This window comes from Colias eurytheme, chromosome 17 (genome assembly GCF_061535395.1).
Source record: "Colias eurytheme isolate Ceu_HAF_F1 chromosome 17, ilColEury1 Martin Lab GWU primary, whole genome shotgun sequence".
NCBI lineage: Eukaryota > Metazoa > Arthropoda > Insecta > Lepidoptera > Pieridae > Colias > Colias eurytheme.
In genome coordinates this window covers 9,650,025-9,669,606 of record NC_142996.1, presented here as the reverse complement: position 1 = coordinate 9,669,606, position 19,582 = coordinate 9,650,025, and the positions used below count along the sequence as shown (strand labels likewise).

General features: G+C 33.0%; 1 protein-coding gene across 2 annotated transcripts; it reads left to right on the top strand.

Annotated features, from left to right (window-relative positions):
• Positions 1 to 5,454: 5,454 nt before the first annotated feature.
• On the top strand, positions 5,455 to 19,566 carry LOC149901435 (cytochrome P450 4C1-like). 2 transcript variants are annotated; one of them, XM_090111503.1, is made up of 11 exons: positions 5,455 to 5,536; positions 8,643 to 8,802; positions 14,797 to 14,886; positions 15,237 to 15,347; positions 16,314 to 16,499; positions 16,734 to 16,930; positions 17,412 to 17,478; positions 17,732 to 17,933; positions 18,212 to 18,360; positions 18,805 to 18,981; positions 19,288 to 19,566. In XM_090111503.1, the coding sequence occupies exons 2-11, from the start codon at positions 8,643 to 8,645 to the stop codon at positions 19,446 to 19,448; spliced, it is 1,500 nt and encodes a 499-aa protein (XP_089967629.1). In that variant the 5' UTR covers positions 5,455 to 5,536; the 3' UTR covers positions 19,449 to 19,566. The 2 variants fall into 2 exon arrangements, with proteins under 2 accessions (XP_089967629.1, XP_089967631.1); XM_090111505.1 differs by lacking the exon at positions 5,455 to 5,536 and adding an exon at positions 5,606 to 5,676.
• The last annotated feature ends 16 nt before the right edge of the window (positions 19,567 to 19,582 follow it).

Genomic DNA, 19,582 nt, shown 5'->3' with positions numbered 1-19,582 from the left:
CGGTTTACTCACGATGCATGTATTCCTATTTCCTGCACGCTCGCCTGGTCTCGAACCCCTGACTTATCGATTTGAAGACCGAGGTCCTCACCACTGAGGCACAGCACCATTACCTATAACTAAAATTAATAATAATATAGTGTATAGTCAAGTGGACAGTCATTACTGTTGCACATGGTTCGCAAAATGTGACTTGCACGGGCTTAATATAACTTCAATATAGACGGGTATAATTTTTAATTAATAAGCATGTACACGTAATAACATATATTATAAGTCATTGATGGCATATTTGTATTAATATAGGTAGTAGTTACCGACTGCATATCAAAAGTTCCGGTCATGCCTTTAATAACCTATTGTAAATAAATGCATAATTTTGTTTCTTAACTGGCTAACCATTTTTGCGGAAATATAAATAGCCTTAAAAACTTCTACTATATATTTCTAAATTATTAATATATATTCCTTTTGATAAGAATTAATACGACGTTAAAATAATAAGCGAAATCAGTCGAGCCGCTTACGCGTTAAACCATGACCTAGGTAAATAGGGTTACGTACATAGAGACTTAGGCTGTATCCGCACAGTGGTATTTCACCGGAAGGTTTTTGTTCTTGTGTCTTCAATTCCGTTTAGTTGTACCTAGCACACACTGCGAATGCATTTGTTGAATTCAGTTCTCAGCTGAGAAACACGTGTAAAATGGATGGATCTTATAGCACAGCTGAGCGAAACGCGAATTTTATTCCAGTGCAGACATAGCCATACCAGTATTATGGTCTATTAAAAACAAGAGCGGTATAGGCTACCCACGGCGGTAGCGGATACCGCTCTATTTTGAATTGGCCTTCATATTATCTGTGGCCATACTTACTGTGGCCTTACTGCACGAAATATTCGCGCCGAAATAGTTCGCACCGCTTCGCTTTCAATTTGCAGCACATCAGAATTATTTTCCGCGCGAATTTTCTGCCACCACTGCGGAAACGTCCTTTCGATTCAATGTGTTTAAAAAATTGCGAAAATCCGCGCGGTGTTATATCGCAGTGCGGACAAGCCCTTAGAGTCTTTGATATGACGATCATTTATAAAAAGTAAAAACCCAAGGGGAAAATTGTTAAAATAGTTTTAAACATTAATAACTGTCAACCAGAGTAGGTATAGGCTGGTTAATTTATGTATTGAATGATAATTGCACTAATGATGATAATTATTTGTCAGTTTTATCCTCAATGCAGTTCCTTATCTAAAGATTATAAAATCTTTAGCATTCACAATGTAATTGGAGTTAGATCCTGGATTCATTATTATTTACACGTAGAATTCTGAGTTGGCAATAATTTCGTCAATTTAAATAAGATCTTTAATTCTTTATCTAGTTAGTGTTTTCCGCTTTATGGGAAATATGTCCCGCCTCGGCATAGGCCGTGGTACTTATTTACGTTTTCTCCACATAAAAACCATCCTCGTACTTCAAGGAATATAATCAAAAAAGAATCATCGAAATCGGTTCACGTGGATGCCGTGATCAAGGAAAACGGGTTTCATTTTTATAAAATACTATAGCTTTCCACCCGCAGCTTCGCCCGCGTTTTCAAAGAAAAACCCGTTCCCGTAGGATTTCCGGGATAAAACATATCCTATGTCCTTTCTCGGGTATCAAAATATCTCTATACCAAATTACATGCAAATTGGTTCAGTAGTTAAGGCGTGATTGAGTAACAGACAGACAGACAGAGTTACTTTCGCATTTATAATATTAGTATGGATTATACAGATATAGATATAGACTAGTTATTATTCTGTGATATAGATTAGCCCCGACTCCGACCGGTCACATTTCATTTGGAAGCTTACTTGAAGCTTATATACTTTTACAGTTATTATCTTGACAAATCCACCAAACCATAAATCATAAAAATCCCGTCTTCCGTTACTAGACTTTATTTTTTTATTAATTTACCTAATAAATAACTAAATAATGTGATATTTCATGACGTGAATGCATTACACAAGGGTATGAATGACGTCACTCTTAAGTGATTGATGACGTTTATTAAAATTCGCCTAAAGAAAAACTTCACACGAACAACACAGTAGGTACAAAAACTTAATACGTATTATTATCAACGTCATCATCGCATTTGATGATTTTTTTTAAACTTATGACCCTGCGAATTACGCATCTCAAAATAAATATATGGGTGACCATGTCTATCAAAAAAGCCTAAGCAAAAAAGGTAAGAAAAAATATGACAATCGGCTCTGTCGTCATTCGTCAAATCTCAGGAGTAATAGACTTTTTCGTGCTATCTCTATATCAGTATCTAATATAATATTGTTATGTTATATAAAATAGAGGAAGTTGCAGCCCCGTATCCTTCTGGGGATAGTGCGTTGCTTTTTTTTTATTATAAAAAAAGACATGTGGCAATCGAGGACTGCCGCGGTAAAGCTATTGCATGCTATGCTTAGATGCTAGGCCTTTAAGCCATACCTCCGTGCCCGTCGGAGTGTCAAGCGTGAGGTTTTTTCGTTACGGAATTTCTCGATTCGGTCCCCGCGCTCAAGGCCCGCGATACTATGCAATAGCTTAAAAGTAAACAATACCTAATTTTATGAAAGTCGGGTTAGCCACATGGGTATAATTTAGACGATCACCAAAAATATTTTTTGGACTCTAAGCTGAGGCATCAAAAAAAAATAAAAAACTCCAAAAAAATAAATTGACTTTATTAAAAGGGCTCTAAAGTAAATAATATTATGATACAAAATAAATAAAATAACATCAGAAAAATCGCAAACCTCGCACAAATTTTATTTTTGGTTCCCAAAATGGATTAACGGTCACCAAATTCTATCAAACTCAAAGATTAATATTACTTACTACCAAAAATCTTACTCCAAAATAGTAAGTCGTCGTCCAAAATACATTATTTGACCCCAGACTAATTTAATGTAAGACTAAAATTACAATTGTATACCTTTATTTCTTAACCCCATTCTCCGCACCCCGCACCCGAGAACCTGGTAATGCTGTTTTTCTGCACCAAACATTATTTGGTGACCATTTATCCATTCTGGTAACCGTTTAGAATTTTTTTGGTAGTAAAATAGGTACTTTTTTGGGTGGTATTTATACGCAAGCCTAGCTACATTAACTGGTCATTGCTGAGAAAGGGTACAGAGATTTTTTTTAAAAACCAAAAAAATGTAACTCAGGCTGAGCCGGAACTAATGATTTAGGTTTTTAAATTAACCATAATGGTTTAGATTAGATCCTCAGCCTTGGAAAATGTGAATTAGGATAAACCTAGGGCTAATTACTAATTTAACTTTACCCTTACCCTTATCCTCCCTTCATTAGTATCGAGTCCTAAAACCCTTGTAAGTGGTTAAGCCATGGAATATATGGTATAAACCTACACTAAAAATATTACTAACTATATGCTGACCGCGACTTTGTCTATGATAATTGAGTGTTTTAATTAGTTTCCAAATTAAGCCTAAGTTATTCCAAAGAACGAATATTACAAAAAAAAAAAATAGTTGCAGTTAAAGTTCCATAAAATTAATTCTATCCCATTCATAGATTTGAAAAAAAGCAGGAAGATATAGGTACAGAAAAAAATGTAATTCATATAGACAAAAAAATTGCATTGGATTGAAAAAGCCTTATAGTTTTTACCCATATAACCGTATTTCATATTTGCTAAAAACGTGAAAATGGTTATGAAATTAGTGACACGAATTGACTGAAATAAAAACAATACTACAAAATAGCTTTGTAAAACTATACGCAGCAGACCACAGCTAAATCTATAGGTAGTTACATATTATAATAAATCTGTACAAGGGTCAATTCTGTACATTGAAAATATTGAAAAAATAACTAGCAGGGGGTGTTACTGGATCGATACCAAACCCAAATATGTTATTAAAAATATTTTTGTCTGTCTGTCTGTCTGTATGTGAAAACATCACGGAAAACTAACTGTTCGATTTTGATGAACTAATTATACCTTATTATCCTGGGCGTAAAATAGGATACCTTTTTATCCTGGAAAAATACGTAGAAAAAAAATAAATCTTAATTTTTCAGTTTTATCCATAGACGTTGTTCTGTAGAACCGCGAACACACGTTGCGTATTATTATAGGCCTAGCCGTATTTGGGTCCAATAGATATTTATAAGATGTCATTGTCAGAGTTACTCAAAATGGAGAAATAAACCATCCACGCGAAGACCGAAATCCGTTCGGACGGAGTCGCAAGCGGAAGCTAGTATAGCATAAAATTAATGCATATGTATGTAAAAAGATAGACAAAATTGGAGTGTTTATATGTGTTTATGACAAATTTGTCTTCATTGTATTTTTTTTGTTTCTATAGTCGCAAAAACCACGCAAATCGATTGTAATTTATTTAATAATTTACAGGCGATTTGTACCTATTGTCTTTAAATATATTTTTTGTTTCATTATTTAAATTCAGTGTGAATTTGTATAGAGTACAGTCGAATGCGGAGGTCTGTAATTGTAAATGAAATAAATATACTTCAGTGAAATATAAATATTTGGAGAAATGTAGATTTAAGTACCCACGTAGAAGTATTTTAAAAAACTAATCACTCTATTTCTTTAAGTTTTCAAAAAAAAACAAAAATTTAAATGTTCTTTTACATATTTTACATACTTATATCTGAAATCTACGAAAAACTATATTTACATTTTAGAATACTAAGGAAGACAAGTAATAAATATACCTAATGATTAAAAACATCTGCAACACATATTTTACGATAAAGCTGTGTAAGGTTATTAATTTATTATACATTAAACACAAAACAAAAATTGAAACGTTAGTGTGAAATATAGTTTATAAAGTGAAACTTCTTTAGGCGCGTTGAAAAAAAATTTCAAGGTCGCGTCATGGCAATACCGTCACGTCATGGAGTAAGGCGAGATTTAGAATCTTGCCAGAGAAGTTTCACTTCTGACACGTGAGCTCGGCTCATGATCTTTTTTATATGATATATTTCATTTCATAGATCGCAGATGTAGTTACATTATTACGGGAAAATTTAGATCCACGCGAGCTAGTTATTAAAATGTAGGGCGTTTTTGTTTACATTTGTATAAATGTCCTCAATCAAAAGAGGCTGTCCTCTTTCTAAGGTCAGAATGGAAACCATGTTCAAACTACTATTTATTTTAATGAAGTTCATTCGGTGCCCATTTTCCTTAAATACAACACAACTTAAATAGAATAAATTTACGAAATAAAAAATATTAAATTTTGTAAGATAATTCATATTATAACATTAAAAAGTGTAAAAGCCTAGTTTTCTTCAATATTTTTGACTTTTACATTAAAAGTGTGTTAAAATAAAAAAATTTAAAATTAAATGAAAATAGTTTTGTATTCTATAAGTGACTGTACAGACACGAGAGTACTAGATATATTTTATTTGTTATATAGTACAGTGCACGCAGTCTTATTGAGAAGTTTAGAACAGTAAAACGTCTAGAAGTGAGTAAATTAAAATTTGTATACGATATTTAATATAGAGATCTGTAACTATAGAACTTGTTCTTGTGTTGATTAATTTATAGAAATTGTTTCATATATTCTGGAAAATTTTAAATTTTATAGTTTCACCCCGATAAAAGGTAGGTGTGACAACGAGAAATAATATAATTTTTATAAAAGGTGACATTCATACACGTGAAATAGTATAGTATTATTCATAATTTTTAAATTAAGAAATGTATATTATTATAATTCTCTTAAATTTTAAGAGCAGCATTCATTTTTGCTTAATAATTCAATTTTTTGTAAAAAAATGTCAATTTCCAAATTCATTACATTAAAATATTTACTTACTGACTTTTAAAAATCACCTTGAACAATGGTTATTTTCCAAAAATGTACCTAGATAATAAGTAAATAGAGATATAGATCTTATAGCAATTGAATATAAAAACTTTTGAAGCTTACGTACCTATCAATAATACTTATGCTAATTTCATAGGAATTACTGAATTATTCATAAAAAATGGATATTTTATTGTTTATTTTTCTTGTTTCGGTGTTACAAAAAATCATTGGGTTTAGGACTTCTGTAGTCATACAAAATCTACTTTATTTGAAATTTATTTTTCTATTCAAGATTTAAACATCACTACATAGTATAAAACAAAGTGGATTTCTCTGTCTCTATGTCCCTTTGTGTGCTTAAATCTTTGAAACTACGCAACGGATTTTGATGCGGTTTTTTTTAATAGATATAGTGATTCAAGAGGAAGGTTTTAGTATATTATTTATTAGGTACTAGATTTCCGCCCGCGGCTTCGCCCGCGTTTTCAAAGGAAAACCCGCATAGTTCCCGTTCCCGTGGGATTTCCGGGATAAAACCTATCCTATGTGTTATTCTGATGTATAAGCTATATTGTGGTAAAGTTTCATGCAAATCCATTCAGTAGTTTTTACGTGAAAGAGTAACAAATAAATTTGGAAAATCCAAAAGTGCACGCCTCATAATTTTTTTTTAATAAATATTTATTAATTATTATTTTTGTTTATTTAATATATAATAAAAAAAAAGACTCGATTAGTAAAGTATTTCGGTCGCTATCGTGTTAACAAGAAAAAGGATCCGCACATACAGACACACGGACGTCCAAGACAGAACTTTTTTAAACTGTTTTTTAACTAGTTTAAATAACAAAAATGACATCAAAAATATCATGAACGTTAAAAATAGTGTTTTTTCTTAATATGTGTGTGTATGTATTATCTTACAAGTGCAATGTATGATACATAAAGACATTTTAAGTTTGAAAAATCAGATGTTTTGCGCGAAGTGACAGTAGTACCCACCTCAACGCTTCGCTTATGAGGCGTGCAATATCCATACATCCATACATCCATACTTACAAACTTTCGCCTTTATAATAGTAGTAGGATTAGCCAAAGCGGGCGAAGCCGCGGGCGGTTAGCTAGTAAGTAATAAATTTAGTTGAAAATGAATCAAACATATTGTGGCAACGTTACATGTAATAAGTACAAAATTACAACACGGCATACAAACATACAATTGTCTTCAAATTATGTAAACATAAAGTGATTAAAACCGATGAGATTTACTTTTGAGATGACATTGTGTTGTTGTAAAATTTTAAAGATCCGGTGTTTGCCAAATTGTATGACAATAAAAATATTTATTTGCTTTAAATTTTAATGAAAATAATAAAAAAATTTTACTCTAAATGCTGGTGCTCAAAAATCACTAAATAGTATAAAATAAAGTCGCATTAAGCAGACTGTGTGTCTGTATGTTTGGATCTTTAAAATTGCGCAATAGATTTTGATGAGATAGAGTGGTTCTTGAGGAAAGTTTTAGTCATGTTTTAGTATATATGTAATTTACTAGGTTTTAGACAAAGCGGGCAAAAGCTAGCTATATTAAAACAGCGGACGACGCACTAGGCAAAGTCTGTCTGGTCGCGGAAGAATTCCAACAAATACCCGCGGCCCCATCATTAAAGCGGCTCGATGGAACACAGTGGGGTTTTAGTCGGTAAGAATCCGACATAACCCACGGCTCCTTCCCCGGGGGCCGAGGGTATCTTTGGAAGATTTCCCCACTATAAAAAAAGGCAAAGTCTGTCTACGCGACCATTGTAAACTCAAACTCAAACTCAAACATTCATTTATTCAATTATTAGACTACTATTAAGTAGCACTTTAGAATCGTCATTACTTAAGTATTTTTAACATTTACCACGGATTCGGAAAGCAGTATCTATGGAGAAGAATCGGCAAGAAACTCCATAGTTGCTCTTTTAAAATCATATATTTTTAAGTCCGCAAATAAAAAAAATATCTTTTTTGCAATCTTTGCTACCAATTAAAACAAATGTTAGTGAAAAAGAGAGATTTAGCACAAGAATGTGTGAAGAAAATGCTTTATCATATTAGTATTTGATATGACGTTTAACTTAAATATTCTTTACTAGCTTTCCGCCTGCGGCTTCGCCCGCTTTGTCTAAAACCTAATAAAATATATAATAAAACCTTCCTCATAAATCTCTCTATCTATTAAAAAAAACCGCATCAAAATCCGTTGGGTAGTTTTAAAGATTTATGCATACATAGGGACTAAGGGATAGAGAAAGCGACTTTGTTTTATACTAAGTACTAGCGCTCCGCCCCGGCTTCGCCCGTGGTACATATTTACGTTTTCTCTACATAAGAACCATCCTCGTACTTCAAGGAATATAATAAAAAAAGAATTATCGAAATCGGTTCAGCCGTTCTCGAGTTATGCGCTTACCAACACATTTTGCGATTCATTTTTATATATAAGAAGAAGATGTAGGGATGGTTCATCCAACCTTGCTCGTCTAACATACATGGATAAATATCACATATTCCTTACATTTTTCCTTCAATCTCATACATTTTTCCTTTTCTAACTTCGTTATCGTTTTTTAATTGTTACTTTGTCTACGGGCCCAGATGTAATAACTTATAGAAGTATTTTTTTTAAGATACAATTATTATGTGTATTTGTCTCTATAAATTTGAAGTATTTTTAAGTGATGTCTTAGTTTATTTACAATGTATTTTTCAGATGTATCTCTGGGTGTACTTGTGTGTTATTTTATGTGTATGCATATATTTAACCACGCTGGCGTTAAGCTGGCGTGCAAAGAGGAATTATGCACATTTACCGACCTATACCAACTATCCTATCATTGGAGCCATCTATAAATTTTATGGAGATACACAAAGTGAGTAATTATTTATTATTTATTGTGCTGCCATAATAAAAAATAAGATATTAAATAGAAACCTTATGTACCTTTTGTTAAGGAAATGTATTTATTAAATTTCAGTTTTAGATCCAAAATTTTGAGTAACATTTGATTTTTTGGACAAGTCATAGTTTTTTTATTTGTATGTATGATTTCGAATGTATTCATTTCAATGAAATTATATTGTTTGGCAACTTTTAAGCAAAGCTACTACTATGTTAATTACCATAGTTGAATCTTATAAATTGAGCGTTTTATATTTTAAGTAATTTCTCTTTATAATTTATTTAAAGCGGAGAAAGCTTTCAGTAAAAGTTACAGTAAAATTAAATTTAATCTGCTTTAAAATACATAGTCTCTATTTATATTTTGACTTCGTTCAAAAACAGCACAACAACAAACTAAAAAATGTTGTAACTTGTATACCGATAAATTGTACCCCTTTTCTACTGGAGGAAAAAACTACTTTGGTTGTATAAAAATTAAATTAAAAAAGTAACATTTCATCAAATATCTGTGCTCAGTTCATTCTGGTAGATTTAAAACTTTTTAATTAATTTTTAGTTATATAACAAACTAGATTTCCGCCCGCGGCTTCGCGTTTTCAAAGAAAACCCGCATATGTCCTGTTCCCGTGGGATTTCCGGGATCAAACCTATCCTTTATGTTAATACAAGTTACCCCCTATATGTGTACTAAATTTGATTGTAATCGGTTCAGTAGAATTTGCGTGAAAGAGTAACAAACACACACACACATCCTCACAAACTTTCGCATTTATAATATTAGTAGTATATTATAATTTCTGTGAAAAGTAAAAATATGTATTTATTAAGAACATAATTATCTTTACTAGATATTTGAAATACGATCAATGTAGTTTAAAATCACCATAAAATAAAGTTTTCCTTAAAACGACAATAATATTGCAAATAGTGATTTCATATAATTCCAAGTATTTTACACATTTTAAATTTAAATATTTAAATCACAAAAAATTTCATTATTATACCTAAGCGAGTTAATGAGTTAATGACCAGCACATCACAAGACTTAGCATTAATCTATTTTTTTGTATGTCTTGACTACGAAAAAAATTCTTTTGTTTTTAAACATGCTTGGTATTACCACAAAACAATTTAAACACAGTCTAAACTTAATCTAAGTCTTTAAACCAGGGATCTGTCACTATAGTTGTCTACAGGGTGTAATCGTAAAAGCGTGCACAGGCGATTATTCCGTAACTATTGCAGATATAAAAAAAAACTTTGAACTAATATCGAAAGCCCTGTAACTAATGCGTAAAATGTCAATAATAACTTTTTTAAAATAAAACGGGAAATATCTTAAAAAAATTACATAAAACACTCCCATACATTTGGTATGAGATATGACTATCCCAAACATGTAATAAGGAAAATTTTGGTTCTTATTTGGTTTTGTGCTTAAATTACTTCGCAAATTTTAATGAAAATTCATTTAGAAACTGTAAATAGAGTTCGATGCGGAATACAATTGTATTCCAAAACGAGGACGTCACTTTGAACGTTTGCTTTGAATGCAAAATGTATGGGAAATTAAATGTATGGGAGATGTTTTATGTAAATTTTTTAGATATTTATCGTTTTATTTTTAAAAAGTTATGATTGTCATTTTACTCATTAGTTAAAGGGCTTTCAATATCAGTTTAAAGTTTTTTGGATTACACCCTGTATATGATATACGACAAAACCAAAACCCTGTCTAAAGTTTTTTGGTAAGACAGTCTGTTTTTATACTTTTAAAGCATTTTTTATACATTATGATATTTTGTTGAATGGAATAAATATATAACAGCACTAGATTTGCGCCCGCGGCTTCGCCCGCGTTTGCAAAGGAAAAATCCGCATAGTTCCCGTTCCCGTGGGATTTCCGGGATAAAAACTATCCTATGTGTTAATCCAAGTTACCCTCTATATGTGTGCTAAATTTCATTGTAATCGGTTCAGTGGTTTTTACGTGAAAGAGTAACAAACATCCATACATCCATACATCCATACAAACTTTCGCCTTTATAATAGGATTAAGATTGTATTTGGGTTTTAAGCGGAAGTTAATATTTTAGAAACAATACTTATATAATGCATAAAAAAATAAAAAACGAAGGAATGTGTGTTTATTTTTTACGCATTCATATGTGAGTAATACGTATACAATGTATAATGTGTGGTTTTACCGTTTAACTTTTGGATCTAAATAACAAACCGCAAATAAAGATCATGGAAAGATTGTGGCTTTTCAAGGCGAATTGGTTCGCTCGTCGTCAAAGGAAATTCCTATTTAGAGATTAGAGATCGCTGTAAAATATATTCTCTAGGCTTCTCAAAAATCTAATGTATAAAGCGCGTCACACACGGTGAAGATACTATAATATTTTATCTTAAGATACTGTTATATTTTATATCACAGTATCTTAACGCATCCGGTATCAGCGTTCGGACCATCATTTTTCTTTTTGTCATTGCGTACTAAGACCCCTGTAGAACCGCCATCCTGTTACAAATGACCTACAAAATTTCGCGTCATTTGTAACAGGATGGCGGTTCTACAGGGGTCTTAGTACGCAATGACAAAAAGAAAAATGATGGTCCGAACGCTGATACCGGATGCGTTAAGATATATAAAATATAACAGTATCTTAAGATAAAATATTATAGTATCTTCACCGTGTGTGACGCGCTTAAGGCTACGTTTCCACTTGAGATGTGCGAGGATGCGTAGCGAGGCATGCGTTTGTAACTAATAGTATCGCTTCAACTAGCTAGTAGTTACGCTAAATGAAGCGATTTAAGGCCTTAATAGGGGCTAGCGACCTTGCTAGGTTATTTACAAGGCGGGATCGGGGGACCGGCCGCGGCCCGAATCTACCGTAGTAAAAGTACGTATAAAAATTATTAAAAATATATTTGTATATGGAATCAAAATTTAAAACAACCATGCCCTGTGTTTCAATTTCATAAACACACTGTAAAAACACTACAATAATTGACGTTATATTGATTTAGCGTTTTGGTTTAAAGTCCAAAAATCGACCTCAGTTCATGATTTTTTTCCAAAAAACCTGATTGTAAAATAAACAAATTAAAACAACCATGCCCTTTATCATATTCGAAACTTTAATATACATTTTTTTTAGATGTGTATATTAAGAATCTAAGAAAAAAACGGTTATAACTAGAGTTAATTTTCGGTATTAAAAGGGAATTCTACCCGATTCAGGCCTTAATTGGTTCTTTACAAACACTCTCACTCCGGATCCTGGCACATCTCTGGTGAAAGAGCACCTTTAAACTGAGCAGTTTATTTGTTTGTTTGTTTTATTGGTCACGATGCGGGACCCGGGGTCATATCTAGTCATACTCATCGCTCCGTTGCGACGTTAAAAAAAGGACAGACAAAACAAACACATTTTTTATTATTAGTCATCTGAATGAAACGGGTTTATGTTTTAATAATATCTTGTGGTTTATATTTGGTATTAAATTTATGACACTTTGAGAATGGAAAAATATTGCAATATGTAAGCGACTCGCACTTGACCACTTTTTTATAAGACAGTTGCAACATTGCTTGTAATCCTATACAATAGCTGATTATTAAGCATTTAAATTATAATTGTGCTTAATTTGAAAAATATCATGATTTGCTCTGACATATTAATTGTATTACTTAATTACTCTTTCTGGATTTTTTTTCCAATTAAAATGTAAATTATATGTCATAGTAGGTATAAATTGTATGTCAGTAAGGCTGACGAACACAAAGAAAAAATGTATATTGTGACATATACAATATAAAGTTTTTTTCAGATAGCACGCGTAGTTAGCGCGCGTCAGAGCTTTACCTGACTCTGCAATATGACGCCGAATTGTGTCGTGCTACGCGGTAATATCAAAGTGTGGTCAAAGTGAGCGACAATGCTATGACGCGTGCCCAGAACGCAATCTATTAGACAAAAACTTTATATATTAAAAGATGTCACAATATAAAATTTTCCTTTTATTCATCAGCCTTAGGGAGGATATCAAACGCACCCACAGCAATGTAGCAAAGCACATTTCTGGTGGAAAAGCACCCTTTTTTATAGTGGGGCAATCTTCCAAAGATACCCACGGCCCCCGGGGAAGGAGCCGTGGGTTATGTCGGATTCTTACCGACTAAAACCCCACTGTGTTCCGTCGAGCCGCTTTAATGATGGGGCCGCGGGTATTTGTTAGAATTCTTCCGCGTCGTGGAAAAGCATTTACTAATGGTTTGATTAATAAAAAAATAAAAAAATATAATTTGAATTTACCAAATAATTTCCGTTTTATCCGATACTACGTTAATAGATACTAATTGCGATAATAGTGCCCAAATTTAAGGGACTATTAAGGATACATTAAAAGCCTGTGTAAACAAATAAAAGTCTAAAAACTGGAATAAAAATATTATTCGTTTTTACTGAAGCTTGGAACTAAGCTTATTTAACACATTATAGGAATAAGTGACTTCTCAATAACACGTATAAAGACATACGTAGGTGTATTTTAGCAATCCAATTGAGTCACAGAATACTTCATCATCATCATCATCACCAGCCCATACACGTTCCCACTGCTGGGACACGGCCCTCCTATGAGAAAACATGGCATAATCTACTACGCTGGCCAAATGCGAGTTGGCGGATGACACATGTCGTCGAACTTTTGATTCCTTGAAATGTCGGTTTCCGTTCGAATACAGATAGTAGCTAACGCTAGTAGTAGAATGGAACTGGGTGGGTATAAGGAAAAAAAGGACAATTACAACTATCAATTATCCATACTAATATTATAAATGCGAAAGTAACTCTGTCTGTCTGTCTGTTACTCAATCACGCCTAAACTACTGAACCAATTTGCATGAAATTTGGTATGGAGATATTTTGATAAACGAGAAAGGACATAGGCTACCTTTTATTGCGAAATATGTACCACGGGCGAAGCCGGGGCGGACCACTAGTTAAAGATAAATCCATACTAATATTATAAATGCGAAAGTAACTCTGTCTGTCTGTCTTTTACTCAATCACGCCTTAACTACTGAACCATAGAAATCTAAATAACAAGACACATAGAAGTGCTATAATGTCATAATTCGTATGAAAACCGCTGTCGCCAAAATCAACACATTCAAACCGAAAGCTAAACAGTACACACAAGTAAACTATGCCTTTTATTGGACAGCTTGATTTTAGTGAAAACTAACTTAACTATTAAATTAAGCTTTTGAATATGTATCCTAACGCACGAATTTACGGTTTATTTTAGAATAACATCCCTAAGTATATGAGACTTTTTGCTCCAATACGAACAAACGTGATAATAAGAATGGTCGACTGTGTCATTCATTGTTATTTCGATTACTATGGTGACACTCGTAATACTTGTAAATATTCTATAATTTTAAGGAAAAACAGCATTATTTCTAAAAAAAAATATTTTCCGATGAAATATTATTCCTTTATAAGTATAATTACAACTTGTGGAAGAATTTCCGCAATGGGAATTGCTGAAACACACCATGTATACACTCATACGTCTCCAGAGCAACTGAACAGCGACGAATGCACTGGTGATGTGAAAATCACCTGAGTGGCGACAAGGTCACGCACGCTTACGACTTCTAGTGTCTTGTTATTTAGATTTCTATGTACTGAACCAATTTGCATGAAATTTTGTATAGAGACATTTTGATACCCGAGAAAGGACATAGGATAGGTTTTATCCTGGAAATCCCACGGGAACGGGAACTATGCGGGTTTTTCTTTGACTGCGCGGGCGATGCCGCGGGTGGAAAGCTAGTAACTATATAAATTCATAATTGACGTAATTTGAATTAACAAACTTATGTTTAGTTATACGTTATAAAATGCGCAATATATTTACTAGTTGTTTTTTTCGTTTTTAGATTTTTTCAAACGTTTCCTTGAAATAACGGAGAGAGCAGAGAAGACTGACATGCCGTTTGCATTGTGGTTTGGACCAGTTCCCTGCTTGTGTGAGTTTAAAAAAATACAGCAAATGAATATTTGGCTGGCGGATAAGTTCATGTAGTACTTGAAAAGGATTTTCTATATGCCGATTAATTTGTATTATAATATGTAATGTTTATTTAGGTTGTGTTTTATATCATACTTTCAATTTATCATTAGAAAGATACCTACATCTTAAGTATGCTTAGAGTATTTATACTAGGTACTCTAATATATCAACTATAAGATCGCATGCCATATTAGTATTTATATCTTTCCCGCTGTTGGAAAAAGCGTCTAGTTTTCATCTTCTTACACCAACCCAGATAAAGAAGGTAGCTAGTTCGTGTTTATTCAAATAATTAATTGTTTTCAGTTCTCAACGACCCAGACGACATTCGTGTGGCATCCAACGCGTTCGTGGATAAGCCTTATTACTACAGCTTCGCGAAAGTGTGGCTTGGAGACGGATTAGTGACAGCGCCGGGTGAGCAATTATCTCTAAAACTATTAGCTTTGAATGCTCTGTTTTTGTTTTACAACTTGAAATAATAAGCTTTGTTCTAAGAGCGAGAGTTAGGATCTTTTGGGTACTTTTACACTAAATAATGTGCGAGGATGTGTAGCGAGGAGTGTTTGTAAAAAACCAATCATATCGCTTTATTAAGTTTGAACTTTGAAGCGAAACTATTGGTTACTTACAAACACATTCTTCGAAACACATCTTCGCGCATTATTGGTAAAAAGGTCCCTTAGGTTAGGCTACAGAGCGAGCAGCCTCGCGAAGCAATTGCTTTGCGAAGCTACTCGGTTATGGATGTAGAAAGATGACGTCACAAGCTCCTATGCCGAGCCTCGGCTTCACGACGCACACTGACCCGCCTTTTGTCTATCGTTACGAAGAAACGCTTTAAAGTCAAACCCGTCATGCTTTTTATGGTCACTGTCAAGTATGTTGTTATGTTTTGGTAATCGTAAAAACAAATGACGATCATTATAGCAATATGTTTAGTTTATAAACGTGACAGGAAAGGACCACTTAAATCCACGCAGAGCTATAAACACGTTTCAATGTAGTTCGACATAAGAACTATTTATCTGTTATGGAAATCACAAGAAAAACAGACGTGATAATAATTTTACATCGATGTCATTAATTTCTAATCTGTACTATTTTTAATATTATGAAGCTGAAGAGTTTGTTTATTTGTTTGAACGCGCTAATCTTAGGAACTACTGGTCCGATTTGAAAAATTATTTCGGTGTTAGATAGCCCGATTATCGAAGAAGGCTATATTTTATCACGCTAAGACCAACAGGAGCGGAGCCAAGCGGGTGAAACCGTGGAGCGCAGCTAGTTATGAGAATAAAAGCAAAAGTCTTCTTAAAAATATCTGCTAGGTGTGCAGGTATTTTTTTCTACTTTTTTTAACCAATAAGTACATACTTTTAGGTTGGATATGGAAGAAGAATGTGAAGAAAATAGCCAGCACGTTCATCGGTCCTGCTATAGACAGCTATCAGATAATTTTCAATGAAAATGCGGACAAGTTGGTCAAGTATTTGAAACCTGAAGTCGACGGTGACTTCTTTGACTCCATGCCTCACTTCTCTCTGTCTACGATGGAAACAATATGTCGTTAGTATTTTCAAATACCCTTATAAAATGGCTTTATAGTATTTCTGTGTAAAATTGATCTCTTTATCAGTATAAAAAGAAGGTAAATTATGAGATCGTGCCGCATGTTTATCATAATTATAATTCATAACTTTCTTACCAACATAGTTTTAATTATCTTTCCTAAAAATACTCAATAATACTCTTAAGTCTAATCTATGAAAAATTCTAACTATTAAATATATTTATCAACAGAAGCGGGACTTGGTGTGTCAAAAATATCGGATAATTTCGTCACAGACACGTATTACAAGGCTTTTAACCGCACTCTAGAGCTGATTATAATTAGAGGCCTGAATCTATTCATGCATTGGGGCTTCATCTACCGCCTCACAGCAGCACACAAGGAAATGTTGGAATGCGTCTCTGTGCTACATAAGGTGTCGAGTACTGTAAGTAAAGCTGTCTTCGACATTTTAACGTTTTATTACATAAGGTGTCGAGTACTGTAAGTAAAGCTGTCTTCGACATTTTAACGTTTTATTACATAAGGTGTCGAGTACTGTAAGTAAAGCTGTCTTCGACATTTTAAAGTTTTATGAAAATTATAGATAGGCTTTTATCAATAGCCCCTTTAATGATTTTCATCTTTTGCAAGTATTGTTATTTCGCTAAATAGTAAGTAATCTGTGTTTTTTCCAACTAATATATAAAAATATGTTCAGTTATACAGTCAGTTCATTTCGGCGTAAATTGGAAGTAATATTCATATGATAGTGTTAGTAGGTTTCAAATGTTTGAAGAAGAAACTTTATTTAAAAAATTCTTCAGATTCAGTACAATGAACATTATAGTTTAGAAGGATGTTCTATGTTAGTTCAATTAATAGTTATCTATTATAAAGTACTGAATACGTACAAAAAATGATTGCAGGTAATTAAAGAAAAGAAAACTGCAAGAAAACTTAAGGAGAGTGCCAACAAAGATGGAGCTAGGAATGGTAAGTAATAATAAAAGTAATAAAAGTAAGTAAGTATATATTATCGTCCTATAATAAAAACGCCGTTGTACGGGTTACACGCAAAAAAATGAATCTGTATTTTCTTTGCCCTTGGCAATATGTAAGATGTAATTTAGTTTAGATTGAAAAATATAATTTGAATTACACTCTATGCATGCACGAACGAAGTCTCGGGTACAACTTGTTGTATGAAGATTCTAACTTCAAATAATTTTCTCTGTTATACTTTCAGAAGAAGACAAGCCTAGTATTAAAGCGTTCATAGACCTGATGCTCGAAATGAGTGAAAAGGACCCGAGTTTTACGGAAAGTCAGATTATAGATGAAATCAATACGATCATATTAGCTGGACAGGAGACAGTTGCCACTACACTGTTTTATACTCTTCTTGTTATTGGAAGCCGAAAGGATGTTCAGCAGAATCTTTATGACGAGTAAGAAATACACATATATTTTGCAAGCAAAAGAAAACATATTGACTATAAAATATGTTTTAATGAACTAGCTTACTTCCCGCGTAGTTAAGGGAAATTTTCATGGGAATAAGATGTGCTCTCGGTCAAAAGTAACCTATGTCACTTTCTAGTCTCCTATCTCCAGACAAAAATAGGATCACTCCCTTGCGACATCAAAGAAGGACGAATTTCGTGTTTATAATTTAGTAACGATAGTAAAGATAAGGATAATTGATAATTTATTTCTTCCATTTTAGAATCAAAAGAGTTCTGGGTGACAGGAAGGATGTCCAAAAGGAAGATCTTGCGCAGCTAACATACTGCGAAGCTGTTATTAACGAGAGTCTTCGCTTGTATCCACCAGTTGTTGGTGTGATGAGATACGCTGATAATGATTTGAAGCTTAGTAAGTAGAATTTCTAATGAGAGGAGAAGTATATCTTATCTTTGATCATTGGTGGTCGATATTAGACATGGTTACGTTTCGTTTAAAATGAATCTATCTTTTAAGATGACTTGATATTGAATGATTACCTTATATTTAGATACCTATGATTACAACATGTTTTAAAATTTGTGATATTTGGATTCGTTATTTGAATAATTACATATTTTACGGTCTTTTAAAATTTCAATTCGAGTGTGTACACAGTACAATTCGAAGAATGTAATTTAAGTCTTTTTTTAAAGTGTTTACACTCATAGCTTCATGGTTAATCAACTGATTGAAGTTATTATTTCTTTGAGATTTGCTTTTTCTTGTTTTGTTTTATATTTATATATATGCCCTAGTTTTCTTTGTTTTTGTTTGTGTCTTGTTGAATAAACGTATTTTCTTTCTTTATTTTAGAATCAGTAACAGTAACAAAGGGAACCACGATAGTTCTGAATCTTTGGGGCGTGTCAAGGTCACCAAGGCATTGGGGATCTGACGCTGAGGAGTTCAAACCAGAAAGATGGCTGCCTCCCAACAATCCAAGTGTCTACGCGCATCTTCCATTTAGCTCGGGCAAGAGGGCTTGTATAGGCAAGTAACAATTCATGCTCGGAATTAGATCAATATCAAATGTAATTTTAGTTCAGCTATTAGCATGGCTATAAGTTTAAATTGTATAATTTGCAAAGTTCTAATCTCTTCTCTCCTTTATCTCTATTTTTTGCCTAGTTACTAGAAAAAATAAACCTCATTAGATCTACATATTTCTTTGAGGAAGTTGGACGGTCAAATCCATCATTTCCAAAAAATTAAAAAAAATAGACTTTAATTTCTAAGAATTTATAAAATTTTACTAGGTGCGCTAGGTAAGGAAAGTAATACTGATATTATTTACAGGAAAGAGGTATGCCATGGCGTTTTTGAAGACAATATTAGTGCATGTACTTCGCGAGTATGAAGTTATATCCGAAGATACTTTCAACAAAATGGAATTCAAATTGGACCTCGCACTTCGACCTGTCAACGGCCATCTAATGAAACTACGGTTACGAGATTGATCTAGATATATTTGAAAATTTAGGCTAATAATAATTTATGCCGAGTGAATTTCAACTCGGCCTTATATTTAAGAGAATATGTATATTATTTTTTATGCTATTACTAGCTTTATTTAAAAACCATGTATCGTATG

What these genes read in the sequence shown, in the direction of transcription:
- LOC149901435 (XM_090111503.1), top strand. Translation starts at nt 8,643, where the DNA reads ATGTATCTCTGGGTGTACTTGTGTGTTATTTTATGTGTATGCATATAT. An exon ending in TGGACCAGTTCCCTGCTTGT is followed by an intron (nt 14,887 to 15,236) that starts GTGAGTTTAAAA and finishes AATTGTTTTCAG; the next exon opens with TTCTCAACGACCCAGACGAC. An exon ending in CGGATTAGTGACAGCGCCGG is followed by an intron (nt 15,348 to 16,313) that starts GTGAGCAATTAT and finishes ACATACTTTTAG; the next exon opens with GTTGGATATGGAAGAAGAAT.